The sequence below is a fragment of the Coturnix japonica genome, chromosome 2, assembly GCF_054131305.1.
Source record: "Coturnix japonica strain WE chromosome 2, WE-NBRP24, whole genome shotgun sequence".
Classification (NCBI taxonomy): Eukaryota; Metazoa; Chordata; class Aves; order Galliformes; family Phasianidae; genus Coturnix; species Coturnix japonica.
This window is the reverse complement of record NC_140664.1, coordinates 62,318,940-62,337,025: the sequence shown is the minus strand read 5'-3', so window position 1 is coordinate 62,337,025 and position 18,086 is coordinate 62,318,940. Positions and strand designations below refer to the sequence as shown.

The 18,086-nt window shown below is 38.9% G+C and overlaps 1 protein-coding gene across 4 annotated transcripts in view; it reads right to left on the bottom strand.

Moving 5' to 3' along the window:
• Positions 1-4,133: 4,133 nt before the first annotated feature.
• Positions 4,134-18,086, bottom strand: part of LOC107309859 (amphiphysin) — a 99,039-nt gene continuing 85,086 nt past the window's right edge. For 2 of the 4 annotated variants that reach the window (XM_015855003.3, XM_085537647.1), the window contains exons 18-22: positions 15,104-15,160; positions 10,881-11,030; positions 9,651-9,908; positions 7,900-8,001; positions 4,134-5,303 (exon numbers count right to left, since the gene is read on the bottom strand). In XM_015855003.3, the coding sequence (XP_015710489.1) occupies positions 5,196-5,303; positions 7,900-8,001; positions 9,651-9,908; positions 10,881-11,030; positions 15,104-15,160 (675 nt within the window). In that variant the 3' untranslated portion in view covers positions 4,134-5,195. The remainder of the gene's footprint in view (positions 5,304-7,899; positions 8,002-9,650; positions 9,909-10,880; positions 11,031-15,103; positions 15,161-18,086) is intronic. The other 2 variants (XM_032442549.2, XM_015855004.3) reach the window with 1 other exon arrangement.

The following is an 18,086-nucleotide window of genomic DNA, read 5'->3' as shown; positions in this document are numbered from 1 at the left end:
CACAGAGAGAATTCTGTATCACCTTCACATTCATCAATGTTACCTTGACACACACAGAATTTTCTTCAAGATTACATGGTTGTGGTGGTTTCTTGTTTTGTTTTGCTTTTCATTTATTGATATACAACTTCCTTCCATTGCAGTTCAACATGTTTAAATTAAAGAAACAAGCAAAATTTGCATATAGAATTTGTCCTGAAATGCATGTAGTACAGGAAGTGTGAAGAACACTCACCACCTCCTTTGAAGCGTGTATCTTGGAAATTTAATAATCTAAACTTGCAAAGACACTGTTCCAGGGTTTTGATGTCCTTGCTCCTGTTATGTGGTGTGTTAGGTACAGTCCGCCTACCAACCACACAAGCACAATTAGACACCTATGGTTAGACTGTGCCACAGCAAACTGAATGTGCTAACAGCATCAAAAGAGAGAGACTCCCGTTTGTTTTTTGCTCTAAAGCCATGCTCAGGACATACCCAGGGCTTCTGTGCCTGTTATTAGCTACAAAGAGGCAGTGATTTGTTCCAGAAGAGCCACCCAGCTTCAAGTCAGGCCTGCTTTTCTAACAGCTCATGGACAACTTTTAGAGCCCTGGGCTGTTAGGACCAACAGTGCCCTGCAGAGTAGATGCATGCCTTGCTTGAGTGCATGGCAGACAGTGGTCTTGAGCAATGGTACTTCAGCATGCACCCACCAGGATGGAGGAGGCTGGTGCTCTTTAGCACATGTGAGTCTCTGACTCCTGTGACCATATTTACAATGGCTACATGCTGCTTTTCTGTTCTCTGCATTGCCTTTAGAGTCTGTGGCTGGACAGAAATCCTGCATGTGCATGGAGTGGTACTTTTGCTATTTTCTAAGCATTTTCTTTCAGCAAAATTTCTATTAACTGTTACTAATCACATTATGCTACAAAGCACAATTCCCTTTGGATTGATTTCAGCTTTGCTACAATAATGTTAATTATGGAGTCTTCCTGTTGATTTACAGGAGGAACTGTTTGGAAAGTGCTGTGGTTTCCCCATGTGATGCTCCTGTTCTGTGCTGATGAACTGGGTCAGACTGAAGACATCCTTACAGGAGTAACACAGGTGTGTTTGAAATGTTGCTGGAGACAGATACATGCAAGGACATCATCAGAGCTGAAATCAGTGGATGGAGTTATGAGAGAGAAATGCTTGAAAAGTGGCTATCTTATCATGTACCTATACATTTGGGAGACGCTCAGTTTAAAGCCACACCCCACTTCATATTCTCTGATTCTAGACGTGGAGTAAGACTACATTACCTCAAATTCCTCCCCCTGAATGACGACTAAGCTTTACTCTCACACAGCAGCTGGCACTCAGCCCCACAGCCTGCCTGCAGTCTCTGGTCTGCAGCAAACATTCTGCTGCCAGAGAACATACCAGAGCCAGCTCTGCTCATTACAGCAGATGGAAAAACATCTTCATGCTCTTTTGCGCTGCTTTCAGAAATGTGCCCTTAATTAACTGGGCTAACTACTTTTTGTAGACAGGAATTGGCTTATCAAATGGTGAGTCATCACCTGTGATGTACTGTTTTAAATAAAAAAGATCTTTTAAATCTGTTTTGCAAACTAACAGCAACATCTTATTTGGCCTTTTGAACAGCGAAGTGGCTGCTCACCCTCTGCCTGCCCAGCCTTGCAAACTGCACCTACCCTCACCACCCCATCCACTTACCTTGCCTATCACAGCAACATGGTTCAATGTCATTTTTCCTAGAGTCAGAAAGATACTTAAACACCTTCATTTAGCATGAATTTAATGAGACTGTGATATTTACTTTGTGTTTTCCTGGTGCTAGGGCATCAGAAACCAGAGCACCATGCAATCAAGTCCCAGGCAGTTCTAGCAACATTGTACCCACTGCCCACACCCTCTCCTGGTGGCAGGGACAGATGCATCCAAGTGTGAGATGGTGAAGGGGTGGAACAAGGGGTCGGGGGAGAGAGGGGAGGAGGAGGAGGAGGAAAGGGACAGAAGTGCCATTCATCTTACACACTTTGCATTATTAATTAAAGGTTGTAAACTGGATAGACAAGCTGCAAATACACAATTTATCAGTTCGTTCACCCGAAACGCTCCTCCACCTTCAATTACTTTGCCTTACTACCAAGGCCACACCATCTATAACCCACAGGATCAGGATATCGGGGCCCTAAATATTCCGAGTGTTCATTCAGTGTAGAAATAGAAATGATAGCTGCTGTAGGTTAGCAGTGTGTGCTGTCCTAGGCATAAATAAGTCCCTAGAGAAATCAAGACACAATAGGCTATTGCTTTACAATCACCTGGAAAGCATACAATTTGGTAATTCAACAAGTCCAGTATAGTATGTTAAACAGAGAAATGTAAGAGTGGGAAATAGTTCTGGGATAATACAGCTCTGGGGAGGAGGGTATTACTTGAATGTAATAGCAAAAAAACCTGAAGGAATAAAACAGAAAAATTTCCCTTGCTTGCCCATGAATAAGCTTCTATAAATCACTGAGAAATACATTTATTTTATACTGTGCATCTCAGGAGCTGCAGAAATAAAAGTGTCTGAGAGAGAAGTCTGATTGTCTTATGAAACATGAGTCAGAAGAAATCAAATATGAAAAACAGCTCTAAATTCCAAATGATAAATCTTTGTATTCACCAGCTCCATATTTCAGAAAGGAAAATTAGGACAAATAATATTTTGGCTGGTCTATCAATGTCCTTCCTTTTGTATCTATCTATCTATCTATCTATCTATCTATCTATCTATCTATCTATCTATCTATCTATCTATCTATCTTTCCATCCATCCATCCATCCATCCATCCATCCATCCATCCATCCATCCATCCATCCATTATCTCATTATACAAATTTTTGCAAGGACTTTTAAAGATAACATTAATAATTCTCCTCATCCTTCCCACAAGAAGCCTATTTGCTCTGTTGGATGTGAGATATAAGATGTACTTAATGCCAGCACGGTATCATATTCACAGTCACCTGCAGCACATCACTCACACAGCATGGCTGCTAGGACATTATCTGAACATCTTTGTTCTTTCAGCAAATAATGACAGTGCTTGCAGTAAGAGGCAGACATTTGATGGTTTTTGAAATTATATGTTCTCTTATGCTGAGGAGGTTTTTAGAAACACAGAATAGGATTAAGCAATATTGCTGAAGAGCATATCAGAGGGAAGCATGAAAACTCTTTGCTGCAGATCAGGTACCTTTCCCATCTAAATACAATCTCATGTGTACCTCAAACCCCCTATCAGTGAATTTGGCACAAACATACTCCACAAACCTATACCAAGGTTTTACGAGTATCAAGGTCAAGAGTGTTGAATTTGACTTGGGTACTTCTAGCAAGAAGGCGGCACAAAGATAATTGCATGCAGACATCACTGGGTACAGAGATTCCTTGGGGATCTCACACCATTCTTTGTATCTTTAGCAATATGGCTGCAATGACGGTCCCACCTGATTGCCTGAGAAGTGACCACAAAGATTTCACAGGGAAATGGAGGCTCCATTGTGGGTCATCTGCAGTGATCTGTAGAACAGCTATTGCTGAAAGGCAAATGTTGAGATTGAGGTAAGCAAAAAACTGTGGCCTGGAGGTTATAAGAGTTTCACCATACATGAGGTTTAAACAGCTCACAACCAAAATACCACAAAAAATAACTGAACTGCTAGGAAAATGTGAGTATTCCTAAATACGTGTAGCTTCCATGCATCAGCAAACAGAACAGAGCAGACTGATGGAGAATTTTCTTTTCACACAAGATAAATGGACAAGCAAGAAATGAGTAAGAGGTAGCAGTCTTCACTGAGTGACAGTCGGGCACAGATGAGTTCCCTTGTTGCTGCTGGTGGCCAGAGCCCATTCCCATGAGGAGCAGCCAGGAGATGTGCAGAGCTGGGGATCAAACCTGTTGGAATCCTGGAGATGTCTGAGGTTGAAAGCAAGAATTTAGATGATGCAACTGCTTTGGTTTGGTGTTTGGTGTTTCTTTGGAAAAAGTGGTATTAAATTAAAATTAGATTCTCTAATAGAACACATGAACTGCGTGAAATTCATTGTAACAAAACTTCAAAAGCATCACAGATGAAACGTCTTTGGATCAAAGTTTTATTTTTAATGACACAGCACTGGAAAACATAAGTTACAGATGACTTTTTGATACAGGATACATTATATATCTTAATTGAAAATGATTTGTGAAGGTATGCTGCATAAGTACTTATTGTGAAAATATATTATGTTTATTCCTCAGACATTAGTTTTGTTGCGTTCTTTTTATTCAGCCAATTAAACAAAAAGTATAGATTAGCATCATAACAGTTCCCCTTCCAGATTATCTCACTGTAACTACTGCAGCTGGAAGAGGAAACTGAGCCATGCCTTCTCAAAGGTTTAGCAGCTTTGAAAACGATGTTATTCATCATCTCAGAACGAAAATTTCACATTACTAACACGGATACTGTTTTGGCAATGGAGCAGCTAGTTTTGCTTTGGAACAAAACTGTTTCCTGTAATGCCAGACAATGAGAGAGCAATGCATGTACTGATGACACTACACAGTCAAAGAACTACAATGAAACTGTTAAAATGCATATATACCCATATGCACTTATATATACACATTCAAGTTCCTGTGTATATATATTATGCATGTCCAAAAGTAACACTGAGAAACGTTGCAGCAGTTAATTATATTTTTTAAACACATGAAACTTATAATAGTTTGACCTCATTACTACAGGATTACTAATTAAATTTTTCTGCAGTGCAACTCAATACAATACACTTAGTGCAGAGAAGTTAAGGTTTTGGTATCAAGGAGGCTAATTTTGGATTTCGTGGGAAAGGACCAAATACAGGATCACCATAGCTCTGACAAAGCACAAACAAACCTGTTGCCACGTACATGTGAACAAATAAGGACATTTCTGTTTTTATTTGATTTTTATTATTTTTTTTCACGCACTGCTTCAGAAATTGCTAGCTTAACTGTTTGCAGTCATGCTCATTTTGATATGCTTCAACAAGCTTTGTCTCGCACCGATCTGTAAACCATTAACAGCCCAAACTACAAAAAAGTGGGCTCCTGTGTTTCAAAGAGGTTAAAAACCTACTGACTGAGCTTCATATCATATTCGTGTGCCTGAGTGAAGAACTATTCCAGACGGCGTGTGAAGTTCTCTGGGAAAAGTCCTTTATAACTATTTGCATCTCTGTACTGAAGCCACTCAGATTCCTTAATGCCTGTCAACCAGCCAGCCTCCTGAAAGGAAAAAGACAGAGACTCTTCAATTTCAGGTCTTTCCCATTCCCTTCTACATACTCCAGGCCTGGAGAAGTTTTAGAGTCATACGGCTCAAAGAGGTGCTGATTTGGTTAAATGCAATCTGTTTTTGCACAGACTGTTTTCTCTGTTCTGCCAGACCATGACTTTGTGAGACTGTAAGCATGTTATGCTGCCTTTATCCCGCCTTACCTCCAAGTGAACTGAAAATTGGACAATCAGCCTCTGGAGTCATTCAGTATTATATTAAATTTGCATTTGTGCAAATGTGTGTGAGATGTTTTCAAAGTTCTCCCAATAATATTGGCATACTTATATGATAAGAACACAGCAGTGTGATAGAATTATTATAGAATACCACAGTTGAGGGGGAAAAAAAATAAAAATCAATGTTTTTATCTGATTATTTTTTTTTTCTGAATGTTCTTTTCTCTCATTCCTATCTTGGCAGTCAGAAGAAATAACAATTCCTGTTTTCTCTGTCATCATAATTTCTAGAAACTGAAAGTCTTATGTTCAACTACCTTTTTCAAAAATTCCTGGAAACTTTGGTAAGCCAGATCATGACATGCAACCCAAATACTCAGCAGCACTATCAATCAAAAGGAAGATTTCTTATTGGAAAGTGCTGAGTTCTCTTAAGCGCTATCCATTTTACCTGGAATAAAATCCATTCAGTATTTTTTGAAGTGGCCATCGTATTTTCATCTCACCAAGTGACTAACCGCATGCTTTTTTCCTTTTAAGAACAGGAGTCAGAGTAAAGTGATGATTAACAGGGAATTTCTAATGCTGATTCATTATTATTCTACAGAAAGTACAAAAGGAGATGGAGTAACTGGCAGCATGTATTTAAAGCTCATGTTTTGGAAAGCCTAAGACAGAGGAACTGAAGTTTTCTACCATGGACAGAGTAGATTCTACTAAGGACTGAAGTTTTAATGGACAATAACTTCAACTCAGTAACTATGCAAAAAAAACCTGAAGGCACTGGGTAGGATTAGTTGGCTTTGAACAGGGAACGCAGGCTGGCAGCACTAGCTATATCAGAATGATGGTTTTAGACAGGTCAGTTCTGGGGGAGAAAAAAGAAGAACTATGATAAAATACTCTCTATAAATCAACAAAGTCTCTGGTAAAAGAGAAAAATTAAGTTTTATGGTGATATTAAACACGAAGGGCAAATATGTAAGATAGCAATAAAGATATGAGAAGAATGATCTCAGAAACATGAATACATGAAGCTTTATTTTCTCCATCGCTGCACACGATTTACTCCAATTAATGCTAACGGGATTTGGATCCTCACCACAAGAGAAAAATAATTCATGGATTCACCAAGTGAAGGCTACACCTATTTAATACAAAATATTATAAGAAAAAGAACTGAAGACAACATATTTTTATATCCTTAGAGTAATATTGTGAAAATACTGACAATAAAATCAGTTGAACAGCCCAAGTGGCATGACACAGTACAGTTTGAGTAAGCACAAGAGAATCTGTCCCTACAAAAATAACAAAGTATCCTTGTGAAAAAGAAAATAAAAATCATCTTTTATTTGGAAATAATAATAAAAAAGAATCAAAATCCAAAACAATTTCTTGTCTCTTGTATTAAGAGAAAGTTCAGCTTAGATCATGAACAGTCTCTATCTCTCCAAATATGAACTAGACAGAATTTAGACATATTTTAAGAAATATTCTTCATTCAGAGCAGAGCACATAGCTATCACACTGTGTGGGATCCAGACCCCAACCTCCCAGCCCCTAGTTCAGTGGGATACTTTTCATCAACACTTTCTGCCACAACACTTTCAGTACTAATTGTACAAGCTGGTCTTCTTTTAAAGAAGTAGTCAAAAATTAATTCACTTTACAGCAATCAAATACAACATGTGGAATTATATTGTTTAAAAATTAACCTGAAACACACTGTTAAAACAAAATAAAATGTCTTAAATGACATTGATCTGTTGGGTTCTTGCATCAAAAACAAAGTGATTGCCAGTGCAGTTCAAGAGCACTGCTGTGTGAGGCTCAGGTTCCCACAGGCACACAGAACATGTAGGAATACCTCTCTGTACCATTTAGCTGCAGAACAGAACTGTTTGTGTGTATTCTCAGTGCTCTCTCTGGGCAAATGTATATTATTTCTCCAAATCTTCATGTAAAAGCTCTGAACATGTGGGAACATACAAACTGTTCTGACTCAGTGTAACAACAAGATGATAGCAATACAATGCACAATTTGTAAGCCATCTTATATTAAGACTATGTGTGTATGTAGGCCTGTATAAAATCCACTACAAAGTAACGTAAAAGTGCCCTAAAAAAATGTACTGAAGTTGGATCCTGTTGGTAGTACATACCTACAAATTCAGCTTAGTTAACTGTGCTCTTTGGTCACAAATGAAACCAAGTAAAAGGACAAAATAAGAAAGTTGTTGTTTTCTAAGAGTGACGACATTTTGAATCAACATTTCAAATTAACTATAAGCAGTGAGAAGAAATCTGAGACAAAGACAAAAAAATGGGAAACATTAACAAAAGAAATTAATAATCATGTTCTTACCTGATCAGCTGTGGTCTCAGAAGGAATTACTAGTACAATATCCCCTCGTTTTAAATTAAGCTCATCACTGTTAGCTGCCTCAAAGTCATGTAGAACTTCAACCTAAAGAGAACACCAAGTACACAGAAATGATCAAAATAGAGACATTGTGAAAAAAGAAAAATGTACTCTTTCACTTTTGTCTTTATGGAAACATATGGCCATAGATATGTACATTCAAGTTGTTAACGTTAACATCAATTCACATCAAAGTTTCTATTTATAGTTTATGAAACAGGTATAGTTTCAGTAAATCTTCACGAAATTACTAAAAGAAACCAAACATCCTTTCCCAAGAAATCCCACAAAGTACTGTGCAGAATCCCACAAGTACTGCCTCTTGGACAAGTCCTTGTTACATTATTCCCACTGTTTAGGGAACTTGTTTTCATTTTCCATTATCATTTCTAGACCTGAGGAGAGGGATGGAAGCATTTTGCTAATAAGCTTGGAAAAGAATCACTGGAAATGTTATTTCAGACCCTCAGTTAAGCCAGCTGCTAGATATTATTCTTGCTGTAAACATCCCTGGAAAAGCAGACTGAGATGTACAGCACTAGTTGCAATGTATGATAAAAGAAGTTAATAATGAGAACCATAGCTCCTGTTTGTCCTGGAAAGAACTTCCATTTACTGGCAGGTAGGAATGTCTAAAATTACTCTCTTTCAAAGAGGTGATTATTAAAACATTTGTGGGGTTAGTACACTGTTGTGAACAGACCATATTAACTAAATAGCTCTACCTCCTCAAGCGAGATACTATCCTAGTTTTCACAAAGGCACAGCCAGTTCCATGGTAACACTGCAATAATGAAATAATACAGCATCAAGAACCAGATGGCAGTCATATATTCTGCTGCTTCTTATTTATGTTTGACTCAAGGAAGCATGATAAAAAACAAAAGATTAACTGTGGCAGCATGTCTGCATCAAAACTGCACAATATTGGTCACTCTAATCTTAATGTTATTCTCACAGTTTGCTGAAAATATTGACCAATAAAAATAGACCAGAAAGAATGGCATAGTTATGGAGTGCTAGGGGACTAGTTAGTCTGAAGTATGCAAATTACAGTAGGAAGCATATAAAGTTCATCTATCCTCTAGGAGCGTTTCTCCTATTCAGTGATTCTGATCTGAAAAGAACCATGTGAACCAGGAAACCCCGTGGGTCTTGCCAGTCAAGGAGAGAATTTCCCTCAAGCCGCATTAAACTTTTCTGTCTGAATACCCTAACAGTTTGTAAGTACAGTAATACTAAGACATAAAATGACACTCCAACTTCATTACAGTGAATTGTTGAAGTCCCATAGATTTCAAGAGATCTGGAACTTCCGCTATAGATTCTCAGGCCAGAAAAATGCCATTTTTGCTATTGTTAGCATACAACCGTATAATATTGCTGACTGAATCTCTGGCAATGGAATTCTACCTAAATGATTCACTGTCAGTACTGATTTGGTGAGATGAGAGGAGAACTTTAATGATTCCTACAGCTCCGAAGGGATATAACCAACAAAATCAAAGTGCAGAAAACGAATTTCTCAAAATTCAGGTATGGAGAAAAAACACAACCAAAGGTTGTGTGAGTGTACATGCATGCAAGCCTGTGACATCCTTCCATCAAGAAACCATCATAATGTCTCAATTTTCAGACACATCTAGAGAAGCTGGATTTGAAAAGACGTCTAAAAGAAAAACAAACAAGCAGACCTTAAAGAGAAAGCCTGGTGGCATGTCAGAAGCTGTGTCTCCTGCTGACACAGGCTGATCTTGAGAACGTGCTGTCTGGATTTCTTCAGTTGCTTTCTGCTCACTTCCAACTTGGGAAGTTTCACTGTCAGTGCCCTGAGTGCCCATCTCTGCTGCAGCATCTTTGGACTCATTCATGATGACATCATGTTCTTCTCCTTCCCCTTCATTGTTCGATGCTGGCTCTATTACTACTGAAGGGATGCTGCTGACATTTTCCTAGGAAAAGAAATAAAATACAACAAAAGCACCACAAGAGTATTTAGTACTTTATTTCAAATTGAAGAACACATTTCTTTCCTTCCACTTTAGGGGGATTCTTACATCAAGACAGAGAACAATACTAGTGCAGAAATGTAAATGTTCTAAGAGCTTAGAGGAACACAAGGTGCAAAAGCAGAAGTGATCTGGACCTCTTTCAGGGCTGTCCCAATGTCCAGGTGTGATATCCACCAAGCCCTAGAGCACCTTCAGGACTGAGGGGGGTTGTTGCCAAGAGCCATGGGACATGTTATTGCACAAGACTTACTATGGGATGTTTAAGGGAGAAACCAAAAGCAGTGGGTGGACTGTGGTGATCTGGGGAGGAACAAGTGTAGAACAGCAAAGGATAAATGGGCTGGTTGCATGTAAGTAGTGGATAGTTCAAATGTTTATCCAGCCATGTCCTGCACCTGATGAGTGTGGTCTGTCCTATCTTCTCATTAAGTTGCTTGCTAACTCTTCTTCAGGGTGAGGGCTGTCTATTGTTCTTGCTTGTGTTTGCACTAGGGTCAGATCATGGATTGAAGGGCCCATGTGTCCATCTGCCAGCTACATGAGAGATCCAGGTGCCAGCCACTGGAGATACTCAGGTGAGTGGACTTGAATGACATCAGAACGTATATAAGAATATGTATATTTTTACCAGTAGATTTCTACCCTGCTCAGCCAGAGAGGTGTGCATGATGAGACTGCTAGTAATGTTTGTGTTTGTGCGAGTACCCCATGTGTCTGTCTATGATTTCTATGTCTGGCTTTGTACATATGTACAAATATCATGTCTATGTCTGGTCTGTGTGTGCATCAACTAAGAATACATGCTCGTCCTTACTGCTTGTTGGTGCCTGGGGCATGGAGATGCATCAGCCTTGCCTGCGCTGACATCTGCTGGATTCCTTTAATGCTCCCCCACACAACAACATGAGGTACCTGAGAAACATCGACATCCTTTTCTTCTCCCTGAGGTTTGTCACCTTCAGCAGTAGCCTCCTGTTCAGTGGGAGCAGCAGCCTCACCAGCTCCTGCTGCCACCACCACACTGTCTTCCACTGCCGCTGCCCCATCTGCAGCACTCACCACCTGCAGAATAAAAGGAGAAACCTTTCAGGACATGAGCTGGATCTGTGCTCTGTGATCTCCTTAGGTGCTGCCAGCCCCTGGTTTTGGTTTCATTGGGGTTTCCCCTGGCCCACCAGGGAGAACAGTTCTGGAGGCTGCCATCCCATGCCTGATGCACCATGTAGGGATCATAAGGGTAGGCTTGCACAACAAAGGAGATTAAGATTAAGGAGAAGGACATTTACAAAACCCTCCTGTGAACATGTAGTAGAGTTTCAGACAGGTATTGCTAGTGTAGGAAAAATTTCTCAAGGCTCATGTGTTTTTCATTGTCTCTTCTTTCTCATGCATATACAATGGCCTCCTTCCACTGCTCTCTGAAACAGTTATGTGACTGCATTCTCAGGGCTGATTGCCTCGAAGCTGTACGGTGTGAGAAATTCCTCACAGGTTCATGGAGAGTTGAAGCTTGGCAAACTGTCCAGAGATCCACTGTGCTAGTGAAAGTCCGATCTTGGGAACAGGCTGCAAGGCTTCACCAGCTGCTGTCTCCAGCCTCTAGACCTGGACTACCTTCAAGAACATTGCCTTAATTAGACTCCTTTTGAACACAGATGGGCAGTTTGGGCTATATTAGCTGACGCAAATATACTCTATGGCTGGATAAAGGTTAGAAATCTTCAGATGCCATCAGATATCAGAAAAGAAAATGTTAGCCTATAGCTAGGTCAATTTTAAACAAGAAAGAAACACAAATAAAGGCCCAAGTAGATTTGATATGACTGAATCACTTGTTGTTAGTCTGTGTTGAAAACTTAGTATGCATTTTACTTCAGTTATTGAAACATAGTTAGAAAAGTACCTTCCTAAAGGTCATTGTTAAATCCTTCCTCCAGCAGAGATAATTTATGTATCACCCTAACTTTTGTGTTGGTATTTAGTGGTATTTGTTTACAGTAATATACTTGAATTAAGTTTACAGTAGATTCATCTTAAAGCTTGGATGGTGAAAAACACCAACACATTCTGTCAATCCAACTCAGGAAATTTTTAACACTAAAGAAAAACTATTTTTCTATGTATCAATGTTAAGCTATGTATAGCAATAACATCTCTGATCTTCAGTTAACAGCCTGATGCTGTTTTCTTAGTTTGATTTTCCATTCATGAATGAGACTACCTGAGCTCAACTTGAACTACTTGCATTTATTCATGGTTATTCTTCAGTTACTGTTTTTTAGCTATCTACTCCTAGTGACTGATATTAACTAATGCAATAAATAAATTCTTCTACAGTACTTGGAGGCAGAAAATACTCCAGTGCTTTGCAGAAATCACTGAAGAAGCTTTAGCTTGAACTGAAAATTCTGCTAGGGAAGGATTCTCTGTCATAAACAGAAGCAACATCAAAAGACATGGACAAATGTTGACATCTTCTCCTGAGACTTGGAAGGCGTGTAAACCTGCCTCAGAGTATTACCAATTTAGCAGTATTGACTCAGGTTAGTATTCAAATAAATGGTGGGTTTAAAAGCCTTGGAAGAGACCAGTATGAAAGAAGGGGAACAGAATGCATATCAGATTGATTTCATAACATGTGCTTCTAACAGCGTGCTGCAGAAATTGATCTTGCTGTCTGTTGTGATTAGGATCAACATTTCTTTTCTATTTATTGGATTTGTATAGCCAATTTTCTTTTACTATGGAGGTGAATTTTAATTTACATTAAGCAGCTCTCAAATAGTCAGCACTGAAAGGGTGATGCTCTCACAGCCTGTAGCTGTAACTCCCTGAATGTACAGTGCAGTTTACAAATGTATATTTCCCAAGATTTAGAATACAAAACCAAAGCAAGATAGATAATTTAAAAATGGCTTTTACAAAAGCATGTGTGCTAGTGCTGAATGAATCTTACTATTAGCATCAAATATCTTTGATTAAGAAGAAAAAACAAAACAAAACAAAACTAAGAAGAGGGAGGCTCAATTCCACTGAAATCAGGACAGCAAAAACCCCACACCTAACTACAATGGGCCACTTACTCAAAGGTATTTCCTGTCTGCATATTGAGAACCAATTCTACAGACCTGTTTCCCATAACATTACACGGTCTAAGAGTATCCTAAACCAGCTATCTACAGCAGTGTTAATGAAATTTGTACAGCCACACACAGGAGAAAAAACAAGGGGCATCCAATATAACAAAGGCTGTGATAAAAGCCCCACTTGACTTTTAATCGCAGTAAAATTGAATGCTTCTTTACCCAGGATGCAGCTGATCCACATGGTTGGATTATCCTCTAATTAACACCACTGTCAGCTCAGTGCAATGCTACAGTTTCAGTGGCAGCAAGAATGAGGCCAGGAAGACAAGGGAAGCTACAGAGTCAGCAGCTGGGGGTCTGGGAGGAGCTTGCTGAGCTCTCCCAATTTTCCATAGCTGAAGATTTTGCTCCACAGCTTGATTTAGAAAAGGACTGGGTAACTTTTATGACAGTTAACCATAATTACAGCTAAACCATCTAATATAACATCTAGAACTAAGCACCATGCTTTAGTGAGTGCACCAATTGCTTGTAAAGTCTTGGAAGGCTGTTGGAGTAATAGTGAAGAACTGGTTATGAAAGTTGCCTCAGAAGGACAGTGCTCCACTGGAGACAGGATATCATCTTAGCAAACAGCTTGATCCCTGACAGCATCTCTTCTGCTTTCACTAATACTGCTCCTCTAAACAGGTTAAACTTTACAGATAAAAGACCTCAACTTGACAAGGGCATGTAGTTTGGAAAACAGAGGAAAGATACATTTCAAAGACTAAGCCTTTGTTCTCAGGGGATAGCAAGGAATTTCTTGGCCCAGAATTGGTATTGATAAGACAATGCTAGTAAAGTAGTGCAACTCACTTCTACAGTGCATCAACACCAATAGCCACAGAAACTGGGTTTGATCTACCTCTCCCATCCTGTACATTCATGTTAGCATAATTCCCCTGGCTATTACATAGCAGGGTGGTGAGGAGTATGACACTAGTGAGTCGGGACTATGGGTCATGGGAAGAAAGCAGCCCATGGTAGCAGGACCTCATCCTGGCTCAGCCATGCTGCCTGGCAGGGACAGCTGCTGGCTGCAAGTTGCACTTGTATGCAGCACAGGGTACCCAAAGCCATTGACATATCCCAGATTCCAGGAGGGCTAATGCCTATTTACAGCAGTGTAACAAACCCAAGCTTGGACAACTGAGCCTACCATGAAACCAAAATGAGTAGAAAACAGCTTATAATATGTCTGTACATGTTATGCCACTAAGACAAATAACATAACCAAACAGTTCATCAGCTCTTTGAGATACAGATTCTAAGCAATTACCAATGAAGATTAACAATTTCTTTCTCATTCCATGTTTCTCTTCCTGCATTTAATATGTAGCTCTTCTTCCTGTGCTACTCTCCATGCACATTTAAACATCACGGTTTCAATTTTGTACAAAAAGATTTGCAGTGTCTTATTTTATATAAGCAAAATACAACCATACAACTCGAAGATTTCAATATTCTCACCTAAAGAGAAATTACATCTCTGAGTTTTTCAGTTGCTTTGTAATTTACTTAATTCAGTGTCAGATTTGTGTTTTAGAAAACAATCTTGTAACATGATTATTTTCAACTGTGCTAGGAAAAATAAATAAAGGAATCAAAATTCCTTTCTTTTCCTTTCCTTCTTTTTTTTTTTTTTAATTTAATTTTTTATTTTTTAAAAGATATTTAGAGGAATTAAAATGTAAAAGCTACTGTGAATCTATGCAGCATATTCTCACTTTACCACAAATGTCAATACGGACAGCATTATTCCACTTTCTGTTCATGGATCTGTATTGTTTTCTGTCCCAAAATATTTATCAGTCTATAGAGCCCCAACAGTCAGTTTCTAAGGTAGGTCTTACATGGAGTGAGAAAGGTTCTTGTATCACAGCTGGGTCTCAGTCATTTTGTATTGGGTGCATACTGATAACATGAAAATGGCACATATATATTTTTGCCATACTTCTCTTGAAAATATTAAAGTAAAACCATATTCCTGAGTCTGTTCATTTGTACCTCGCTCTCTTTCTCAGCAATTCCAGTTGTCTCCTTATCCCCTGCCTCAATACTGTCCTGTATAAAGAGGAAATATGGTCATTATCTTACTCGTGCTGACTGCAGAGAAACTGGCATTATTCAAGCTTAGTGGACGAAGGACATGTATGGGATGCCATGAAATGAATGGTGGGAACTAAATGGATTAGTATACAGTGAGTGGAAAGATTCTTGCTGCTATATATCTGAAATAAAAGTAGCTACACAATTTAAAGAAATAATAAAAACAAACAGAAAAAAAACAACAATAAGAAATAAAGCCTGTTAATTATATAATGATCTCCACACTGGAAGTGCTAATGTCAATTTTATTTACTTTTGCTATCAGTATTCTCATAACAGCTCCGTAGTGGATGAATTTTTTATTAAGCAACGACCCAGAACGCTGCTGATCTTACAGCCTTACAGCTACCTCAAATTTCTCCCACTCAAGACTCAAAACGTTCCCATTATAACCTGCTGCTGCCCCTGTAACTCACCAGTTTCTGGGAAAACTTTCTAAAACACTTCTTCCACAGACGCTGGACTGCAGCACATTTAAGGGGACTGCTCAAAGGTCACAAAGTTCATCAGTTTTTGCAGAATCACTTTTCTCTAGGTCCATACTCAGTTGTACATGCAGTGGATGCCTAACATTTAAAACATTAGACATGTGTCAGTGGCTTTCTAAATCCAGCACCCATGAAGGGATCAATTGCTCTGAACAGCAACCCCAAATAATACTTTTTACAGCACAGATGATATCTAACACAAGGTCCTTTTCTACAGAAGCTGTAAAACTGCATGAGTTGCAGGTTTTGGAAGAGAGGAAAAAAGGTACAATTTCCTAAACTCTGTGGGACAGTTGTGCCCCTGCTGGTTTCCAATTCTACTGTAGCACTTTGGGATTCAGTCAGTAACATCCCTTGTGCTTGAGCCTGGATTCAGTTTTGGCTATTGCTCGGCCTAATTCAAGAGTTTCAGGTCAAGTTCAGGCCAACAGTTAAACCAGCTATAATTCATGTGTCACTTGTAATAGTTGGAAGTGCTTTTTTTTTCTGCTCAGTCTTGGCCTCTTGCAGAATGCAGGATATTTCTAAAGATGCTTTTCAGAGGAAAAGTAAATTTAAGCACCCTTATAGAAATCTCTTTCGCTAATAAATTTTGAGGCTGCATTGCACACATATCTAGGTCAGATTTTTCAAAAGCCCTGTAAGGGTGAAGACAAGTCATGCAAATCTATTTCAATGTGTGGTAGATCAGTTGCCATCCGTAGCAACTGTGATAAGACCTCAAGTGCTCAGTCTCCAATTAACTGCCTCCACACACCTGCCACACCAAAATTTCTACAAGTTTCAGCTGAAATGCTTGCATGTTACTTTTTTAAATTAAAGGATGCTGAGTTATATCCAAACTTCACATCACTCATGTGTTTTCTAATCTAATCTTCCAGTATTGCCTGCAGTCACCTCATAAGACCCAGACATGTCCAGATGACAGGGCAAAGCAGTTGCTGACAGCAGTGTTACCATGGAAACCCCTCACAGCTTTATCCTGTTAAAATTACAATGTTACATAACATTTTCTTTTATATATATATATATAGGATTAATTCTTCTTCTAAGCTGCCAGACCGTGCTGTGAAGTCCTGATTTTTACATTAATTTTAGGAGTGACTACAGAGGGTGTTAAACAGAAAAAAATCCCACAAGTTTCAACTGCAAAATATAATTGCTTCTTACTCTAGCAAAGCATGCATGCTTGCTACAGCATATTGCTCTTTTTTTTCTCTTTTTTCTTTTTTAACAGGAGAGATAAACATTGCCTCATAAAAGCTATCTGTCTAATGGCAACGGTAAGTTGGTTCACAAACACTTTCCTGACTTTTAATATTAAAAAATGCTGAATTTCTTCCATAAGCTGTATTTAGAAGTTAGTTTGCCTTCAGAAATGAGCACTGTTCTATGTCAGGAATGTGTCTGTCCCTACCCTTCTCTTATCAGTAACCTGGAAATTCTCTCCCATGAGAATTTCATCAGTCAAGCTTAGTGCTTGGGCCTTGTTACAAAAGCTGATACATTCATACAAACACTTTTAAATGAGGGCTCTTTTTAAGCATAACTGGAAGTAGATTTTGTGGGAAAGAGAAAAGTAAGGAGAATTGCCCTTACTTCTTAAGGATTATTTTGTACTAGTAAAATTAGCAGCATTGATCTTTTGATCAGCTAGGAATCAAGACAGTAAGGATGACTGAGTTGTAAAAGGGAAGAACAGCATAGTTTTTATTTTTATGCCATACTAGGCACAAAAGTCTATTAAACAGGATTACTAAAATAATGCCTAAGTAATACTGCAATTCCATAAAGAGAGTGAAATCTGCTTCTGCAGACTTAGAACAGTAGAACACTATTCTACATTAGCTCTCTCCCATTTTTGACAGAAAAACTTTAGTCTTTAAATGGCCTCATACTCCAGTGTTGTACCTGTACTTGGCTCCATGCTCAGCATTCGGACACGGCTGAGCACTGTTCTATATCTGACCACTGGACTGCTCTCACAGATTATATTATCTGCAGTTTGGGTGCCATGAATTGTACCTACAGTGGGATTCAACCATAATTGGACACTTCTAAGCTGAAGGCTCTTTCTTGGCCACTGCTGTCATTGTTCAGTGTCAGAGAGAGCTTCCAGTTGGTAGTTTTACATATGCCTACACAAAGCTTTGGAAATCACTATATTTGGCTGAGTGTCTGACTGATTTAATGAGAAAACATTAAAGTCCAGGCAAGCATCAGATCCAAGGCACAAAAAGGCTCTTTCCAAGCCAATGAGCATACTGGAAGTCAAAAGGCTCATCTCTGAGCAATGCTGCAAACTCTGGGTGCGGCATTTCACAGATAGGAGTACAAAATAACAAAACTTCCTTAGATTTCTCTTTGTTACACTTGTCATCCTTGTTTGAATT